At 51.5% G+C, this 14,791-nt stretch overlaps 1 protein-coding gene across 3 annotated transcripts; it reads right to left on the bottom strand.

Annotated features, from left to right (window-relative positions):
- Positions 1-2,120: 2,120 nt before the first annotated feature.
- Gsdma (gasdermin A) lies at positions 2,121-14,388 on the bottom strand. Of its 3 annotated transcripts, XM_050156917.1 has the most exons (12): positions 14,312-14,388; positions 12,762-12,980; positions 12,394-12,574; positions 8,336-8,501; positions 7,189-7,285; positions 6,687-6,734; positions 6,341-6,367; positions 5,788-5,808; positions 4,964-5,118; positions 4,381-4,495; positions 2,923-2,996; positions 2,121-2,747 (listed from the first exon to the last, which is right to left on the bottom strand). In XM_050156917.1, exons 2-12 carry the CDS (start codon positions 12,973-12,975, stop codon positions 2,505-2,507), a joined length of 1,341 nt encoding a protein of 446 aa, XP_050012874.1. In that variant the 5' UTR covers positions 12,976-12,980; positions 14,312-14,388; the 3' UTR covers positions 2,121-2,504. The 3 variants fall into 3 exon arrangements, with proteins under 3 accessions (XP_050012874.1, XP_050012875.1, XP_050012876.1); XM_050156918.1 differs by lacking the exon at positions 6,341-6,367; XM_050156919.1 differs by lacking the exons at positions 5,788-5,808; positions 6,341-6,367; positions 8,336-8,501; positions 12,394-12,574; positions 14,312-14,388 and having other exon boundaries at positions 4,964-5,139; positions 12,762-12,941.
- Positions 14,389-14,791: the final 403 nt, after the last annotated feature.

The raw sequence follows: 14,791 nt of genomic DNA, 5'->3' as shown, positions 1-14,791 counted from the left end.
ACAGAAATGTGTGCTCCAGTTCTAGGGTGCACACCTGGACCTGTTCTCCCAAGCTGTCCTTCCACCGTCCCCCCTCAGTGCTGGGGGACAGAGAACAGAGCTTTCTAATGAGCACAGGGATAAACTTACTAAAGACCCTCGTGACACCCTGGACTTCAGGTGGCGGGAATGGCGAAGGGAGAAAGCAGACCAGCTTTGTCGTTCATCCTTCCAATCACGGAAGTTACCTTGCTGGCTGCTAGTTAAGATGTCAGCTCGCCTCTGTGAAGTTTACATCACGGGGAACAGATGACTAAGTCAGCAGAGAAGACTGCAGTAGAACCCGAGGGCTTCCAAAGATGCCAGGAGCGGGGGAGGAGGGCTAACCGTGAAGCTTTTGGCAGCTGGTCGTGATGAGTCTTGCTGTGGAGAAACTGGCCTGGGCAAGGAGGTCGGTAAGAAGTGGGAGATTCTGACTCCAGGGGCCTTGGAGATATAGTCTACTCATAAAAATGCTTGAAAAGAGATTGATGTGTATAATACGCGTGGGTGTGGGCGTAGGTGTGGCTCGGGATGCTGGGGAAATGACTCAGAGGTTAAGAGCGCTGACTGCTCTTCCAGAGGACCTGGGTTTGAGCCCAGCACCCACACGGTGGTTCACAGCTGTCCATACTCCGGTTCCCTCCAAGGATCCAGCCTTCTCTTCTGGCATCTGAGAGCACCAGGCATGCAAGAGGTACACATACATACATGCAGGCAAAATACCCATACATGTAAGAGGGAAGGGGAGATGGAGGTATTGGTGGGTTGGTGAGATGGTTTTGCTCAATGCCAAGCCTGACGACTGATCCAATTCTTGGATCCTACATGATGGGAAGAGAGAACCAACTCCCAGAAGTTGTCCTCTGACCCATACAAGCATGGCATGGCACAATGCAGCCCCCATAAATAAGTGCAAATACATAAGACTGGTGACAGATGTTCAAAGCCCACTTTAGGCGGAAGGTGATAGGAACCCAGAAATTTGATGAGATTAAAGTATATTGGCCAAGCCTATCTATATTATTTCCTCCCACACCCATCCTGAATTGAGGCTGAAAACAAAACAAAAAGCAGAAAGAAAGCAAGTATCATTTAACGCGGTGGTTCTCAACGCCCGAATGCTTCGATGCTTCTATACCGTTCCTCGTGTTGTGGTGACCCCCCAACCACAAAATTATTTTCGTTGCTTCTTCCTAACTGTAATTTTGCTACCGTTATGAATCGTAATGTGAATATCTGTGTTTTCCGATGGTCTTTGGTGACTCTTGTGGAAGGAATGATTGACTCTCAAAGGCCCCTTCCCCTCTTCCTCTTTTCTAATTAAAATTTTTTTATTTTATATATGTGGCTATTTTGCCTGCATGTTTATGAACCACATACAGGCAGGACCCTTGGAGGCTAGAAGAAGGCCTTAGATCCCCTGTGACTGGTGTTACAGATGGCTGTTAGCCATCACATGGGTACTGGGAATTGAACGCAGGTCCTCTGAAAGAGCAACAAGTGCCCTTAACCCCTAAGCCAACTCTCCAGCTCCCTAAAAAAAAAAAAAAATTTAAGGGGCTGGAGAGATGGCTCAGTGGTTAAGAGCATTGCCTGCTCTTCCAAAGGTTCTGAGTTCAATTCCCAGCAACCACATGGTGGCTCACAACCATCTCTAATGAGATCTGGTGCCCTCTTCTGGCCTGCAGGCATACACACAGACAGAATATTGTATACATAATAAATAAATATTTTAAAAAAATTTAAAACAAGGTCTCACTATGATCATCTGCAGTTTTTCTTAACCATCTTGAAAACTTGTGTTTGTTTGTTTGGGGCTTATATCATCCGCCTCTAGACCTTTCCCTCTCCCAAGCCCTCACCCAGGACTAGAGGACATGGGCTCCTCGATGAACTCATACGGTTTTGATGCTCTTCTGCATGTAGAGCGGACAGTGTGCACTGTAACCTCCTGGGCTCTTGGAGCATCTTCCAGCCAGCCCGAGGACAGTGCGAGCAGAGTCACGAACACGTGGATAACGTCTGCTTCTTTACCTGGCACAAATGACTGATACCTTTACATAAGAACTGGAAGTCAGCTTGTCCTAGGATCGACATAATATAATATTTTCCATTTATTCCAGAAAGGCTAGGTTTTTTGTTTGTTTGTTTGATTGATTGATTTGTTTTTTGAGGCACAGTGGGAAGGATTTTACTGGGAAATTGATGTTTGCTTGCTTCTTTGTTTTTCTTAATGAAATGGCTCAAATTTGCAAAGATTTTGAATGATTCTGTATCTTCACGATTTAAGCATCAGGAGATTGGCTTAGTGGGTGACTGAGATGGAGGACAGAAGGAGAGAGATGCTAGGGTAGGTGGGATTTGGTGACAATGCATGAGGAACATGGCATTTCAGTTAATCCTGGAGACTCTAGTGACTTGGAGAGTTCCAGAGAGCACAGTAAGGTCGGGAAGGCGGGAGGGAAGCCGGCAGAGAAGGTGCCTTAGGAAGCCTTGCTCAGCAGCTGAAGGAAGGAAAGCCCTGCATAGAGGGCGCAGAGGCGTGGGAGAGTGTCTGGATCCCACGTGTACTGGGGGCCGGATCTCTGGACTTCCAGGCCGCTCAGCCCCACTAGGGCTTCTGTGAGGGTCAGTTCCTCCTCCCCGAGGGAGGAGAGCAGGTCAGGCCGCAGAGGGAAAACGCCCTCTTTATCTTGCAGGAAGTTCTGCTCCATGGTGCTTTCAACCTGCAAGGGACCAAAGTGGCCTGAAAAGGAGGAACCGAACCCCCTGCCCCTCTCCTGACAAAGGCAGGCTGATTACCCCGAACACCTAGGGAGCGGGAAGACACAGCTCCTAGGATAAGACTCCCAGTGGTTCCAGTTGTGCCCTCCCGTCTGCGGCTTCTCCCTGGCATCTCACCAGCTTCAGCTGCATCGGGAGGAGCTTCTTCTCCAAGGATTTTACAAGAAGCTTCTGTTGGGCTTCACTTAGCACTGGAGGGAAAAGCAGAGGAAGGAAAATGTGTTGCTGGTCCAGAGGGAACTACAGACTCCAAATAGTGACATTTCAGAATTCCTGCACACTCTAGTCAACGAATCCATCTGTCCGTCTCTCCATCCGCCCGCAGCTGAACACCTGCTCTATAATGCGCATCTTGGCTGGGCACTAAATGCAAAGTCGTGACCCTTGACTGAGTAAGGGGCATGAACCTTTAACCCCAGCATTTGGGAGGCCGGAATATGGATCTCTGTGAGTTTGAGTGCAGATCATCCTACATAGTGAGTCCCAGGCAGGCCAGGGCTATGGTGAGACCCTGTCTAAAAGGCACAGCAAACCCCAATTCTAATCTTTTGCTGCAGTTTTGGGGAGAAGACAAAGTGGTGCTTTCTGTTTGTTTTTGAGACAGGATCTCATTCTGTAGCCCAGGTTGGATTAGAACTCACTCTGTAATCCAGCGTGGCCTCAGACCCACAGTGATCCTCCTGCCTCAACCTCCTGAGTGCTGGGCTTATAGGGATGAGCTCCCACAGTGGTGACAACCCAGGGAGTTAAGGAAGTCATAGCTGAGGGGTTTCCTTTGGGTTTGGCATTTTTCTTTCTATCTTTCTTCCTTTTTTTTCTTTCTTTTCTTATTTATTTACTGAGAACGGGTCTCACTATGTAGCTCTGGCTATCGTGGAACTCACTCTGTAGACCAGGCTGGCCTTGATCTCAGAGATCCACCTGCCTCTGCCTCCCAAGTACTGGGATTAAAGGTGTGCACCACCATGTCTGACTTTTCCTCCACAATTGTGTGTGCATGCACGTGTGTATGTGTGTGCATTCAAGCACTCTCCTGTGCATGCCATGATGTGTACGTGGGAGGGACAGGACAACTGGCTGCAGTGGTGCCCCACCATGTGGGCGCCAGGAATTGAATTCAGGTGGCCCAGCTTGGCAGCAAGAGCCTTTACTCATTGAGCCACCTTGTGATGGGTTACTCCCCGAAAGTAAAGCTAACAGGTGGGCAGCAATATGGAAGCCATGAACTTAGCTCTAGGCAGAAGGCTTAAATATGCAGCTAAATAAATAAATAAATAAATAAAGGACCAGCTGAATTCCTAGGAATGAAACCAACAAAACCAATGGTGGTGACTGATTTTTTTCTCTCCCTCCAGTAGCAGGGTTTGAACTCAGGGCCCCTTAGCGTTGCATCGCGTATGCTAAGCAAGCGTCACAATACTGAACTACATCCCCAGCTGGAATCAATTTTTAAAAAGTGTTTATACAAACGACTGTAGTACAGACCACCTGGCATCCTCTCATTCATGCATTTGGGAAGTCATTCACAGGGTTTATTCTTGTAACAGAAAACCACGTGACTCACTGCGCACTCACCTGTTAGAGCCCCGAGGAAATAGAGGACGGCGCCCATGGCATCCTTTGACAGCAGGACGTCTTTTGGGAGTGCTTCCAGGGTCACTTCGTGTCCCTTGTCCAGAGCTGCTTCGAGCTGTGAGGAAAACTGGGTGATTAATCCCTCAGGTAAGGGTCTAACCTAGCACCTGGCACACACAGCCTCTGGACTCCGGCTGACTCTCTCCCACTTCATATTTCTTTTTTGTGTAGTCAGGTCCTGGAAAGCGCTGGACCTAGGTTCCTTGTTCCCTGGGTTTGGAGCTCTGGAAGGTTCAAGCTGTTACCCAGCAGAGGGCGCCACTGGCCTGTTGCTACACTCTGACAGCAGAGAGTGCACGTGCCTTCCGGGAACCCTGGGCCAGTGCTCTTTTCCAGGGACTAAGGGGCCAGTGATGGCTAGTAGCCTAGGTACACTTGGCCAGCCTTGAGAAAGTATCCGCTGTGGACTCTATAGCCTCTGGCCGCTCTGTGCACTGTCTGTTCCCCCTCCCCATCTGCACCGGCCCACCACCACCCAGGCGCGCCTTCCCCCGCACTTCCTGTTTTCCCCAGGGGACCTCACCGTCTGTTCAAGGTCTTGGAGCTCTTTTTTCTTTCCTAGGAGGTTGCTGAGGGAGGTGAGCAGGGAGCTCTGCCCCACTTTACTCAGTTTCTCCACTTCATGAGTCTCTCTCTGAACCTCTTCTTTTAAAGTCTCGAAGTCGTCATGCATCTCCCCTAGGGGTACAGTCAACACCGCTGGCATCTCCCCTAGGGCACAGTCAAGGCCGCGGGTGCCCCTTCACCTGGCCCCTCCCACCCAGTACATAGTTTCTGCGGGCTCAGTCACACCTCCCTCTCCCCTCTCCACCCTGTGCCCTGCTTCCAGCTTGAATCGGACCTCTTTACCAAGGTGTGTGGTTATGAAGTTATGCTAAAGCCTCGTCATGAAGGATGGAGCTAGAAGGCGGACGGGACCCCATGCAGTCAACTAACAAAACAGTTAACCACGCCTCCATTCCCACGACTCCCGCCCCCCCCCCATCCCCCTTTCTTCATCAGTGCTCAGTTGGCCTGTGTTTTCAACCTGTCCAGCTAGCCATTTAGGGTAAGCCTATTTCCCCTTCTCTTGTGGAAAGGATGCCTTTGACAGCTTAGTGACAGTTGAGCTGGGGCTGCTTCAGAGAGCAGTGAGGGTCTGGATCCGGGGAAAGGAGTGAGCTGCAGCCTGGTTGCTTAGAGACCCGGCATCCTAAAAGTACGTCCAGTCTGTGTTGGAGAGAGCGGCTTCCTGGAAGTGGCTCTAATTTCAGGACCTGGGACTCGGCCTTTTTCTTTTCCTTCCCCGCTAATGCTTTCCTCCTACCTGTGTGGCAAAGTCTTGAAAACATTCCCAAAACTCCTTACCAACATCAGATGCCTGGATAACTGAGAAAATAAGAAGGTAAACAGGCAGGTAAGAACATGATCCTTCGGAATGGCGGCCACCCCTAGGCAGTGAGTCTCTGGGGACCATGAGACTGCACCGCCCCTCTGAGCTCCCAGCCCTCTCCAGAATCCTCTGGCTCCGTTCTGGCCACACAATCCTGGGTGGCAGGAGTGGAGCGGAGGAGCTAAGGCGATGTGAAAAGGGCAGTCTGACCAAACTGGTGTCCGACCAGCAGCTGAGTGACTCAGCGCCTCCTGCCCTAGTTACTGGACAGCAGATACCTGTGCAAACAGGTTGCAGCTACTGGGGCCCTTGACAACAAAGGCCTGAGGCATCTTGTCTACAGATCTCCCCCTTCCGTGGCTTTTTCCTAACTTTCTGTTGGAGGTTCTACGGGAGGTTCTGTAGTTGAGGGATAGCGGTTTGCTGAGACCTGTCTCACTAACTTCCCTGTCTGTCCTATGGAAGGGGGAGGAAATTAGGAGTTTTGAACCCGAGTCAAGAAAGTCGTGAAGCAAAAGGCACACTTACGTAAGAATTTTGCCTCTCCTGGCTTTTCTGAAAACACAAAAAGAGCACATCTGTCAGGACGAGCTCTTTGCTGCCTTTCGCTAAAGCCACTGTTAAGACTGCGTCCTCATGAAAACCCGGAGACCCTGTTAGCACACCTATCTGGATCAATTGGAGCACACCCTGTCTCCAGATCACTCTGTTCCTGACGGCGTCTTTGTTTCTTTGTCTCTTTGGGCAGTATTTATATCCCATACCTCTATCTGCCTGAGGGCCCAGGAAACAAGAGCACATCCTCGTGCACTGCTCTTAGAGGGTGGGAGATTTTAGGGAATGATTTGGGGCAAGGGACGTGGGGCCCACCTACCTCCTGGAGGGAAGGTCTGCATGCTGTCATTGCAGATGTGTGGGATGTCTGTAATGGACAAGAGAAGGCACCCAAGAGTTACACCGGCTGCCACACCCCTCCTTCTGTAGCCTCAAGCCCAAGGGTTCTGCTCAGGGCTAGATTCTGCCCCTCAAATGCCTCGTCTAATTCTCTACCCAACCCTACTGCTGGAAGTTGTAAGCTCTTGCCTACAATAGCATTTTCTCTCCTGAAATCCAGTACTGGCAGCAGGATCTGTCTCCTTGGGCTTTCTAAGGTCAGAAGCCGTGCTGGTTTGGTCTTTGTGTCACTCCCTATGGCTTCCCCAGCACCCAGAGACACCTGGAACTCAGAGTCCCCCCCTCTTCTGTCTCTGGCAATGGGCAATAGAATCTGCTGCCTCCCCGATCCACCCAAATCATTGCAAGATAGGACCAGGATGCCCCCGCACTGATGGAGGCACCCCTTATCTTGAGGGGAGAACGTGCCGGTCTTTGCTCACCCCACTCATCTTTGCCATTAACCATCAGCTGTCTCACACGAAAGGCCAGGACACAGCCCTTGGGGATGGTTACAGCCTCCTTGTGGTTCACGGATCCCTAGGGTTACACAATGAGAGTCTGTGAGTCCTCTGAGGTCCTACATAGGCGACATTAAAGCAGGGGCAGGAGGCAGGTGCGGAGCCGGGGCTGAGAGCCTCTGGGGAGGCCCCAGCAGGACCGCCAGCTGTCGGTCTCTGTGGTCTGGACGTGAAGCCTTCCCACTTAGGTCTAGTAATGCTCACCCTCTACCGTGCTATGTCTGCTTCCGGATTCGACACGTGAAGGGAACTGGGCAGACCTGCTCCAGCACCTGCCTGTGCACCATCCTGCTTCCTCTTCCTCTGCACCAACTACCCCATTCTTATCTCATCGAGGAAGTTTTCCATGACTAACTCCTCCCCTGGCTCCCAATCCCAGCCCATCCCTCATGAACACACTCACTAGGTGTATGTAGAGATAGAAGAGATGTACTTCCTTCTACTGAATTGTCCAAGCCTACATCCTCTGGCCTTTCACTGTGTGTCTCGTGTATATGTAAGGACTTTTTTTTTTTCTTTTTGATTTTTCAAAGCAGGTTTTCTCTGTAGCTTTGGAACCTGTTCTAGAACTAGCTCTTGTAGATCAGGCTGTCCTCGAAAACAGAGATCCGCCTGCCTCTGCCTCCCGAGTGCTGGGATTATAGGCATGCGCCACTGCCTGCAGAACTTTCTGACCTACCCCCACCACAGGGGCTCACCAGGTAGCCCAGACTGACTTTGAACCTGTGACCCTTCTGGCCTCTGCCTTCAGAGTGCTGGGATTACTGGTGCGCCCCCCCCCCCACCACACCAGGCAGGAGCTCTGCTCTTCAGCTTTGGCAGGTGGGAGGGGAGGGATGAGGACAAACTCAATAACACTTGGCCTGCTCCGTATTGTCTGTGGTGTGTGGACCGGGACCCTGCCCTGCTTGGTACTGCTAAGCAAGGAGAGGGGTGTGTGGCCAACTTGGCTTTGGATATTTTTTTTCCATGTCCTCTATCCTGAGTAGGCACCATTCAGGCAGAGTTAATGGAGCCTGTGTGTGTGTGTGTGTGTGTGCGCGCGTGCGCACGCATGTGTGAAGCAAACCTGCAGTCCCAGCGGAGCAAAGAATGGGAGGGAGAAACAGCCTTCTGCCTTGCCAGCTCTCTCCAGAGTGACTTCCTGCACGGTCTCCACCACCTCCATCACCACATACAGGTTCTCCCCGCGATCCCGCATCTCCTTAAGGAACGGGTGATCCGCTGCCAGTTTCCTGAGGCAGGAAAAGCATAGGACGTCACTCAGCACCTCCTCGCCAGGGCCAGCTTCAGTGCTTTATATTAACGTTTATTTTATTTCTGAGACAGGGTCTCGCTATACAGCCTTGTCTGACCTGGCGCTCTCTCTGTAGAGCAGACTGGCCTTGAACTCACAGAAATTTGCTTGCCTTTGCCGCCCAAGAACTGGGACTAAAGGCATGTGTCACCATGCCCCGCGGTGTCTACTTTTTAATTCATCAATCCTAGCATCTAGACAGTAAGGTGCCAGGGAAGGAACGAGGGTTTAGTCAGACCACAGTTGCAAACTCAGACCTCCGGCTTCCGGGCAGGGCAGCTGCTTTGAGTCTGCGTTGCCTCACCTATAAAACAGAGCTGACGCCAACAACCTCCCAAGGTGCAAGATAAACTGGGCAGACAGCCGGAGGCGCAGCACCTGGCCTGGATCAAGGCCTCGTGGTCACTTCCTCCTCTCCTCCTACCCAGGAACAGGTTCTCCTCTTTTGGCCTCTGTTTATGTGTCTGAGACTCCTCTCTGCCTCGTTTTTTATGTTTGTGTGTGTGTGTGTGTGTGTGTGTGTGCATGCGTGCATGCACACACGCATACGTGCGTGTATGTATGCACATATGATGTGTGTACATGGATATGTGCTGCAGTATGGGGGTCAGGTGACAGCCTCAGGTGTGTCTATCTTTGCCTCCCTCCTTGTTTAAGGTAAGATCTTTTATTGTCTGAGTATACCAGCCTAGATGCGTCCTTCTTCCTCCAGTTCACGCCCCCAGAGATTCTCCCATCTCCGAGCCCTATCTTTCTGTGAGAACACTGGGTTCTCCGAGGCAGGACAGTACGTGCGCCTTTTACGTGGGCACCGGGGATTAACCTCAGGCACTAACACTTGTGGGACAAGCGGTGCACCGATTCCTGCCTCTGTTTCCCAGACGTGGCCCGTCTCCGCCATCTCTTCTCCATCTAGTCTCACCTCTTGCCACTCCCAAGGCTTCCGGATGTAAACATGTCTCTGCCCCTAAAAGATCTGCTTCCATTCCTGAACACTCCTTCAAACCACCATCCAACTTGTTTCCTTCGCCTTATTGGCAAGATCTCCAAAGATATTTGTCTTTGTCTAGTCTTCACCATCCCATCATGATTTTTCTGATTACTAATTTCTTCTAATTTGTCTTCTGTTTCTGCCCCTCAGCTGAAATCACAATGGCCCTGCACGCTCTGTACTGGGTGTCCCTCCCTAATTGTGCAGTGTGACTGTGTCGTATCTTGGCTTCTAATTGCATGCTTCTTCTCCTTTCTGGCTTCTAAATTATATACATTCTTCTTTGTTTGTTTGTTTGCTTTTGTTTTTAGTTTTTCAAGACCAGGTTTCTCTATATATCCCTGACTGTCCTGGAATTTGCACTGTAGACCAGAACTCACAGAAATCTACCTGCCTCTGACTCCCCAGTGCTGGGATTAAAGGTGTGCGCCACCACCGCCCGGCTCTAAATCATATACATTCTATCTGACTCCCATTTTCCAGTTGATTTGGAACCTTAATATTTTCTGTCCTCTGAGATTTTGCTGGTGTGTGTGTGTGTGTGTGTGTGTGTGTGTGTGTGTGTGTGTGTGTAAGCAAGAATACAGCATCAGATCCCCCGGAGCTGGAGTTACTGGTGCTTGTGAGCTGCCTGATGTGAGTACTGAGATCTGAACTCGGGTCCTCTGCAAAAGCAGCAAGTGCTCTTAGCCACTAAGCCATCTCTCCTGTCCCCGAGATTCTGTTTTTATGCCTCCTCTCTGAGTATTCTCCAGCCTCCTCATCTCCCCACCCGATCCCTGCCATCCTGATCGGTATCTTGCTGACCGCCACATGTTCGTCTTTATCCTGACCACTCTCTGAGCTTCCTGCCCCTTTCCCAGCTCCCCCTTGACCATTCTCAGGAGGTAAGTACTCCAGTTGTGCCATGTTAGGAGCTGGCAGCCAGCCCTACAGAACTTCCTCGCTTCTGCCTTCCTGTTTGTCATCTTCAATGTCTTGTAATGTCACAACCTAAGTCAAGACCCAGAGTCACCTTTAACAAGACCCTCACCACCACCCTGTCCCCATCACTCTACACCCAGCTAATGCGTTTAATCCATCTCATCATCCTTTGCAATAAGCCTTGCACCCATTCCTCCCTGCCTTCCAGCCACACTTCCCAGCTCATGTTGATAAATATAGCTTCTGTGTAATTATTCGAGTTTGGGTGGCTACATGGCGTCTGCCCGACTCTGCCTTCTTTCCTCCTCTGTCTCTGTTTGGATTTCCTGCCTTGCTATATTCTGTCCTGCCATAAGCCAAAGCAGATTTGTTCTTAGCCAATAGTAACAACAAAGCATGCTCACAGCACACAGAGGCAAATCCCCCATCCCATGTCCTCATTTTATATGTCTGATGGGCAGCGGGACAGGGTCTCTCCTGAGACTCTCCTAACCCCGCCTTCCTCTGTCTAACACACACTTCTTCCTTCTGGTCAGGTCGGTCATGGGCCACATCAGAGCCACATCGGGGTGTCCCTGGTGTCTGCTTATTGGGCTCCTTGACCTGGCTTCTGGTTCCTACCTGCTCTGAGTCTACCCTATAGCTTTCTCTCGTTCCTTTGGCGCCTCCTTTGCCTCTGTCGCGCTAGTTCTCCCGTGGTCCCTCTTGGTTTTGAGACATGTCACCTGCTTGTCTTCGTAACGCACTTCTCTCTCTGCATGCTCCCATCGTTCAAAGCCTCCACCTGAGACCACCACCTTGTGAGGGTCCTGCCTTGCTTCCCCAGCAAGAAGCCCCTCCCCGCCACAAGTCAAACTGAGTGCTTCCCATGCACGGATTGCTTCTTGCATTGAATAATTACTCTTCTGTTTCAATATAGAGTTTCTCTCTGTAGCCCTGGCTGTCCGGGAACTCACTCTGTAGACCAGGCTGCCCTTAAATTCAGAGATTCGCCTGCCTCTGCCTCCCGAGTGCTGGGATTAAAGGTGATAATTGTCCGCCACCAGCTGGATAATCACTCTTGCAGAGTAGCTTTCTCCTTCCTGCACCACAAGGTTGTTTGAACATAGACACTCTAGGAACACCAGCACATAGCAGGATGCCTTAAACTCAGAAATCTGAAAGTGTTTCCCGGGTGACTTGTCAGACTTGCAAGCCTTTCCTTCTGGCCCCTCCAGTCCTCACCTGCTTCTTTCAACCGCTACTTAATTATTTGAAAGTCAGGTCCCCTGTCAAGCTAGGCGTGTGCCTTGTGTAAACATCTCTTCCGACATATCCCTTGTCTGCTGGGGCAGCGGTCCCTAGGTGTGTGGATGGAGCCAGTCTGAAGCTTGCTTATGGGAGAGAGCTCCGGACAGTCTATGGCAGGAACAGTTACTATGACCTCTGCCTTTTCCATTATGTTTCAGTCTTAGGGTTGAAGGAACCATAGAAACTGTCATTCATTCCCACTGTGCTACAGCAAAAAATAAAAAACCCAAAAAACTGAGGTTCCCTGAGAAATGACTTTCCCAAGGTCACACAGCAAGTGAATATGAACATCTGAATGTCCACATCCGTGTATGTGTGCTTGCGGGTGTGCATGTGTTCATGCATGCATGCATGCGTGAGAGGGGGGAGGGGGAATGATACTGGAGGTGCTGGATGATGGGGGCAATGTCTAGGAAGGAGCTTGCAAAAGATTCCCCTTGCCCCTGCTAGACCCCACTATTGAGCTACTTTCCCATCCCCCAGGAGAATTCTCTTTAAGGATGTTCCTGTGGAGACTACATTGGCAAAGGTCAGGGTGAGGGTTTTACCCTTCCACCTGTGGTCCAGAGCATCTGTGCACTGCCCAACCCCATCCCATCAGCCCATCAGCCCCAGACCCTCTCACCTCTCCTTGTGCAAGTTCTCCAGAGCCTTGGGAGCCACGCTGAGGGTCTGGACCTCCAGTGTGCTGCTTCGTGACAGGCCTGCAGTCCCTTTTACCTTCACTGTCTTTGGCACATCCACGTCTCCCTCCACTCGGGCATCCAGCATGTTCTTAAAGCTAAAGTTCCCAGAATCTGTGGGATCTACAGGAGGAAAAAACCAGGAGCTGAGCTGAGCTGCATCTCCATGGCGCCTCAGCACCCAGAGAGAACTGTGGGCTTGGTGACCCCTAACACATCAGGCAAGAGAGCTCCACAGTCCTAGGAGGATCAGATGACTGGTCCTAGCCCTACGGAACCCCTAGAGCCCAGCCCTGTTTGAGAGGCTGACCTGAGGGGCAGTTGCCCGGCTCCAGCACATCCAGGAGCGTGTAGTCGGTGCGCACATAGCGGGCTCCCCAGAATAGCGTGCTCTTCCTCTTCCTCAGCACCAGGCAGAAGGGATGGAAGCGCTTGAAGTCGATGAGGCTGTCTAGGGGTGTCAGATCCCCCCGAGGGTTCAGCTGCCTAGCCAGGGCTCGGGTGACATTCTCAAACATAGTCATTGTGTCTGTGGAGAAAGAGATGGGGGAAGTCAAGGTGGCCGCTGAGGACCCCAAGACCCGAGAGGGACTTTGCAAAGAGGGATCACCAGGCTCTACTCCTAGAGCTGGGGAAGACCTTAGAGAGGCCTGGGTTTTTGAATGTTGGGTCTCGAAGGAACCCAAGGAGTCCTTATTTCGTGATGAAGAATCCTGGGTTTCAGAATTTACATGGCTGGTGGGAGTCACCAGACCTCCCCTTTGTCAAGGGCTCTTTTCTTATTACATGTTCATTTCTTCTCAGTCACGGAGCCCCGCTGGCGTGTCATCAATAGAGGAAGTGAGGCTTCCTCTCATACCAGGGGACAACTGTAACCAGAACCTGGGGACACTAGAGAAAGGAAGCAACCACCACTGGGGCCAATAGTGGACAGTCAGAGCTGGGTACCGTCCTCAGTTGCCTTTTCCTTGGCAAGGGGACACTTGCTTGAACCCTGAACATCCCTCACCCCTGCCTCCTAGCGAGGTGGCTGTAAGGAGGCCAGTTCCCGCTCCTTTGCCTTGGTTTTCCCTGCTTACATTACATCCCTTTTCCAATAGAGAGTTCAGGGCACCTGCTCAGCCCTTTACCCCTTGGGCGTGTTGGTGACTCTGCCTGGATTCCCATGGCACCTTGTAGATCCACTTCGGAAACACCTGCTAATTCATCTTGTTACCATCTGTTCGCCTGCCTGTCTCACCTCCTGTAATCTCCCAGAGGGCAGGAAATGGGCCTTAGTCACCTCTGCAGCATCAGCACCAGGTGCCGTGCTGGGTAGAAAGAAGGGAAGAATGAACATGACCCTGGGAGATATGGTGGGGTGAGAGGGACCAAGGAGGACCTGAAGTTCACTGTCTTCCGTCTCTGTCTTTGAAGTCCAGGTACATCACCTGGGCAGCCAGAGACACACCCAGAATATCCTGGTGGGTGGCAGCGGACACATCAGCTAGCCTCCATGGGCCTCACTATCCATCCTTCCTTCCTTCCTTCCTTCCTTCCTTCCTTCCTTCCTTCCTTCCTTCCTTCCTCCCTCCCTCCCTCCCTCCCTCCCTTCCTCCCTTCCTCCTTTCTTCCTCTCACAGGATAACCTCCAGGGACCAGATGAGCGGCCCTGGGAAGTGCTCTCCATCCGAGAGGCTTTCAGAGGGTTCTCTCTTCTCTCTGGAAGCCTACCTTGATACCTGATACCAACTCCCAGTGATATCCAGGGGGAATTTTATGGCCACAATAAAAGACAAGAAACCCCACACCTTTTAGTCCCAGCGTTTCCCCCAGACCCCCAGAATGTCCCCCTGCCTCCTCAGCTGTTACCAGTCTTACCAGGGAAGGAGTGATGCTGGGTCCTGTCTGGCAGCTGGGGGCGGGGTGAGGGCCCAGAGCTCGCTCTGTCTGCAGGTTGGCAGAATGACTGTCCCTTACCAGGACGGGCCACTTTATGCCTCTGTGGAGGTGGGACATAGGCTTCCTCAGACCCTGCCTGCCTCAACGGCCCCACCCCTTTCTGTCCTACTTCTAGGAGAACAGCATCAACCTGTTCCGTGTGCCCCGCCTCAGGCCCTGGGCCCTGGCCTCCTAAGAGATGAGGGGGTGGCAAGGGAGCTGCCAGGCAGGTGCCAGTGTAGGTGTGGATAGCCGGGGTCAAGAGAGAAAGAAGGTGGCGGCTGAAAGTTGCTTGGGGACACTTTAGGGAGCAGGGAGGCAGTGGGAGTCGATCGCATGTGTATATGTATACCCATGAGTGTGCTTGTATGTGTGTACGGGGGATAAGGGTGGATCTCTTCTCTGCTGTCAACACGGTCC

This window comes from Alexandromys fortis, unplaced genomic scaffold (genome assembly GCF_014885135.2).
Source record: "Alexandromys fortis isolate MF-2015 unplaced genomic scaffold, M_Fortis_MF-2015_v1.1 scaffold_31, whole genome shotgun sequence".
Classification (NCBI taxonomy): Eukaryota; Metazoa; Chordata; class Mammalia; order Rodentia; family Cricetidae; genus Alexandromys; species Alexandromys fortis.
The sequence above is the reverse complement of the archived record's forward strand: the minus strand, read 5'-3'. Positions and strand labels throughout refer to the sequence as shown.

Coding starts and splice junctions, on each gene's coding strand:
- Gsdma (XM_050156917.1), bottom strand. CDS start 12,975: ATGACTATGTTTGAGAATGTCACCCGAGCCCTGGCTAGGCAGCTGAAC. Junction 6,368..6,686: donor GCAGACCTTCCCTCCAGGAG/GTAGGTGGGCCC, acceptor TTGTGTTTTCAG/AAAAGCCAGGAGAGGCAAAA. Junction 5,809..6,340: donor AGGAGAGGCAAAATTCTTAC/GTAAGTGTGCCT, acceptor TTATTTTCTCAG/TTATCCAGGCATCTGATGTT.